This window comes from Aplysia californica, unplaced genomic scaffold (genome assembly GCF_000002075.1).
Source record: "Aplysia californica isolate F4 #8 unplaced genomic scaffold, AplCal3.0 scaffold00516, whole genome shotgun sequence".
Lineage (NCBI taxonomy): Eukaryota > Metazoa > Mollusca > Gastropoda > Aplysiida > Aplysiidae > Aplysia > Aplysia californica.
In genome coordinates this window covers 571,544-573,202 of record NW_004797786.1, presented here as the reverse complement: position 1 = coordinate 573,202, position 1,659 = coordinate 571,544, and the positions used below count along the sequence as shown (strand labels likewise).

Sequence of the window (1,659 nt, the reverse complement as noted above, 5' to 3'; positions counted from 1 at the left end):
CGTACTCACGGATGGCGTACTCACACAGATAAACATGCACACAGGTGGCATACTCATAGATAGGCGTATTCACACACAGATAGGCATACTCATACAGACAGACATACTCACACACAGATAGATATACTCACACAGATAGGCATACTCATACAGACAGACATACTCACACACAGATGGCGTACTCACACACAGATGGCATACTCACACACAGATGGCGTACTCACACACAGATGGCGTACTTACAGATGGCGTACTCACAGATAGGCGTACTCACACACAGATGGCCTACTCACAGATAGGCGTACTCACACACATATGGCGTACTCACAGATAGGCGTACTCACACACATATGGCGTACTCACAGATAGGCGTACTCACACACATATGGCGTACTCATAGATAGGCGTACTCACACACATATGGCGTACTCACAGATAGGCATACTCACACACAGATGGCGTACCCACAGATAGGCATACTCACACACAGATGGCGTACTCACAGATGGCGTACTCACAGATAGGCGTACTCACACACAGATGGCGTACTCACAGATAGGCATACACACACACAGATGGCGTACTCACACACAGATGGCGTACTCACAGATAGGCATACTCACACACAGATGGCGTACTCACACACAGATGGCGTACTCACAGATAGGCGTACTCACAGATAGGCGTACTCACACACAGATGGCGTACTCACAGATAGGCGTACCCACAGATAGGCGTACTCACACACAAATGGCGTACTCACAGATAGGCGTACTTACACAGATAGGCGTACACACAGATGTGCGTACTCACAGATAGGCGTACTCACACACTGATGGCGTACTCACAGATAGGCGTACTTACACAGATAGGCCTACTCACACACTGATGGCGTACTCACAGATAGGCGTACTTACACAGATAGGCGTACTCACACACAGATGGCATACTCACAGATAAGCGTACTCACAGATAGGCGTACTCACAGATGGCGTACTCACACACAGATGGCGTACTCACAGATTCACAGATAGGCGTACTCACAGATAGGCGTACTCACCGTTGACTGCGAGATAGGCGTTTTGCCCGGCATGTTTCTTCAGCGCTTCTGTAGCCACTTCCAGCACGGGGAACGGAGCCTGGCCGAAGCCGAAGTGGTAGATGGTCTCCCCCTGGGGGTCATGAGTGGGCCGTAAGGTCAAAGGTCATGCATGGGTGAAAGGTTAAATAACGTAGAAGATCATAAAACAAATTGCCACTTTAACTAACTGATTACAGTTTGGACGTTGGGCTCAGAATGACATACAGAGTACATATTATTCCTTGGTATCTAAACAGAGTACTATTATTCCTTAGTATCTAGACTCTTAGTATACTAATCACTTTCATCAGAGCGACTTAGTTGGAGAGTATCACTTCTGAAGCCAAGCAAAACAGAGCACTTCTGAAGCCAAACAAATCTGAGAACTGCTGAACAAGATGACACATAAATATTGTGCCATGCTGCGTCCTATTTTTTTTAGCTGGGTTTCTCTTACTTACAAGATGAAGCAGTTTGTGAGGAGAATTTGCTTGTAGTGTTCCTGGGAAAGGTTTATATTATAGTGATGTCTGTGGTGAAATGACTGAGCTCTTCTGATGAAGCCAGAAAGTCGCCCC

At 46.8% G+C, this 1,659-nt stretch overlaps 1 protein-coding gene across 1 annotated transcript in view; it reads right to left on the bottom strand.

Moving 5' to 3' along the window:
• Positions 1 to 1,659, bottom strand: part of LOC101861976 (aspartate aminotransferase) — a gene marked incomplete in the record, with an annotated part of 23,249 nt that overhangs the window by 16,043 nt on the left and 5,547 nt on the right. Inside the window, 1 exon segment of the mRNA XM_035971829.1 lies at positions 1,061 to 1,172. Coding sequence (XP_035827722.1) covers positions 1,061 to 1,172 — 112 coding nt within the window.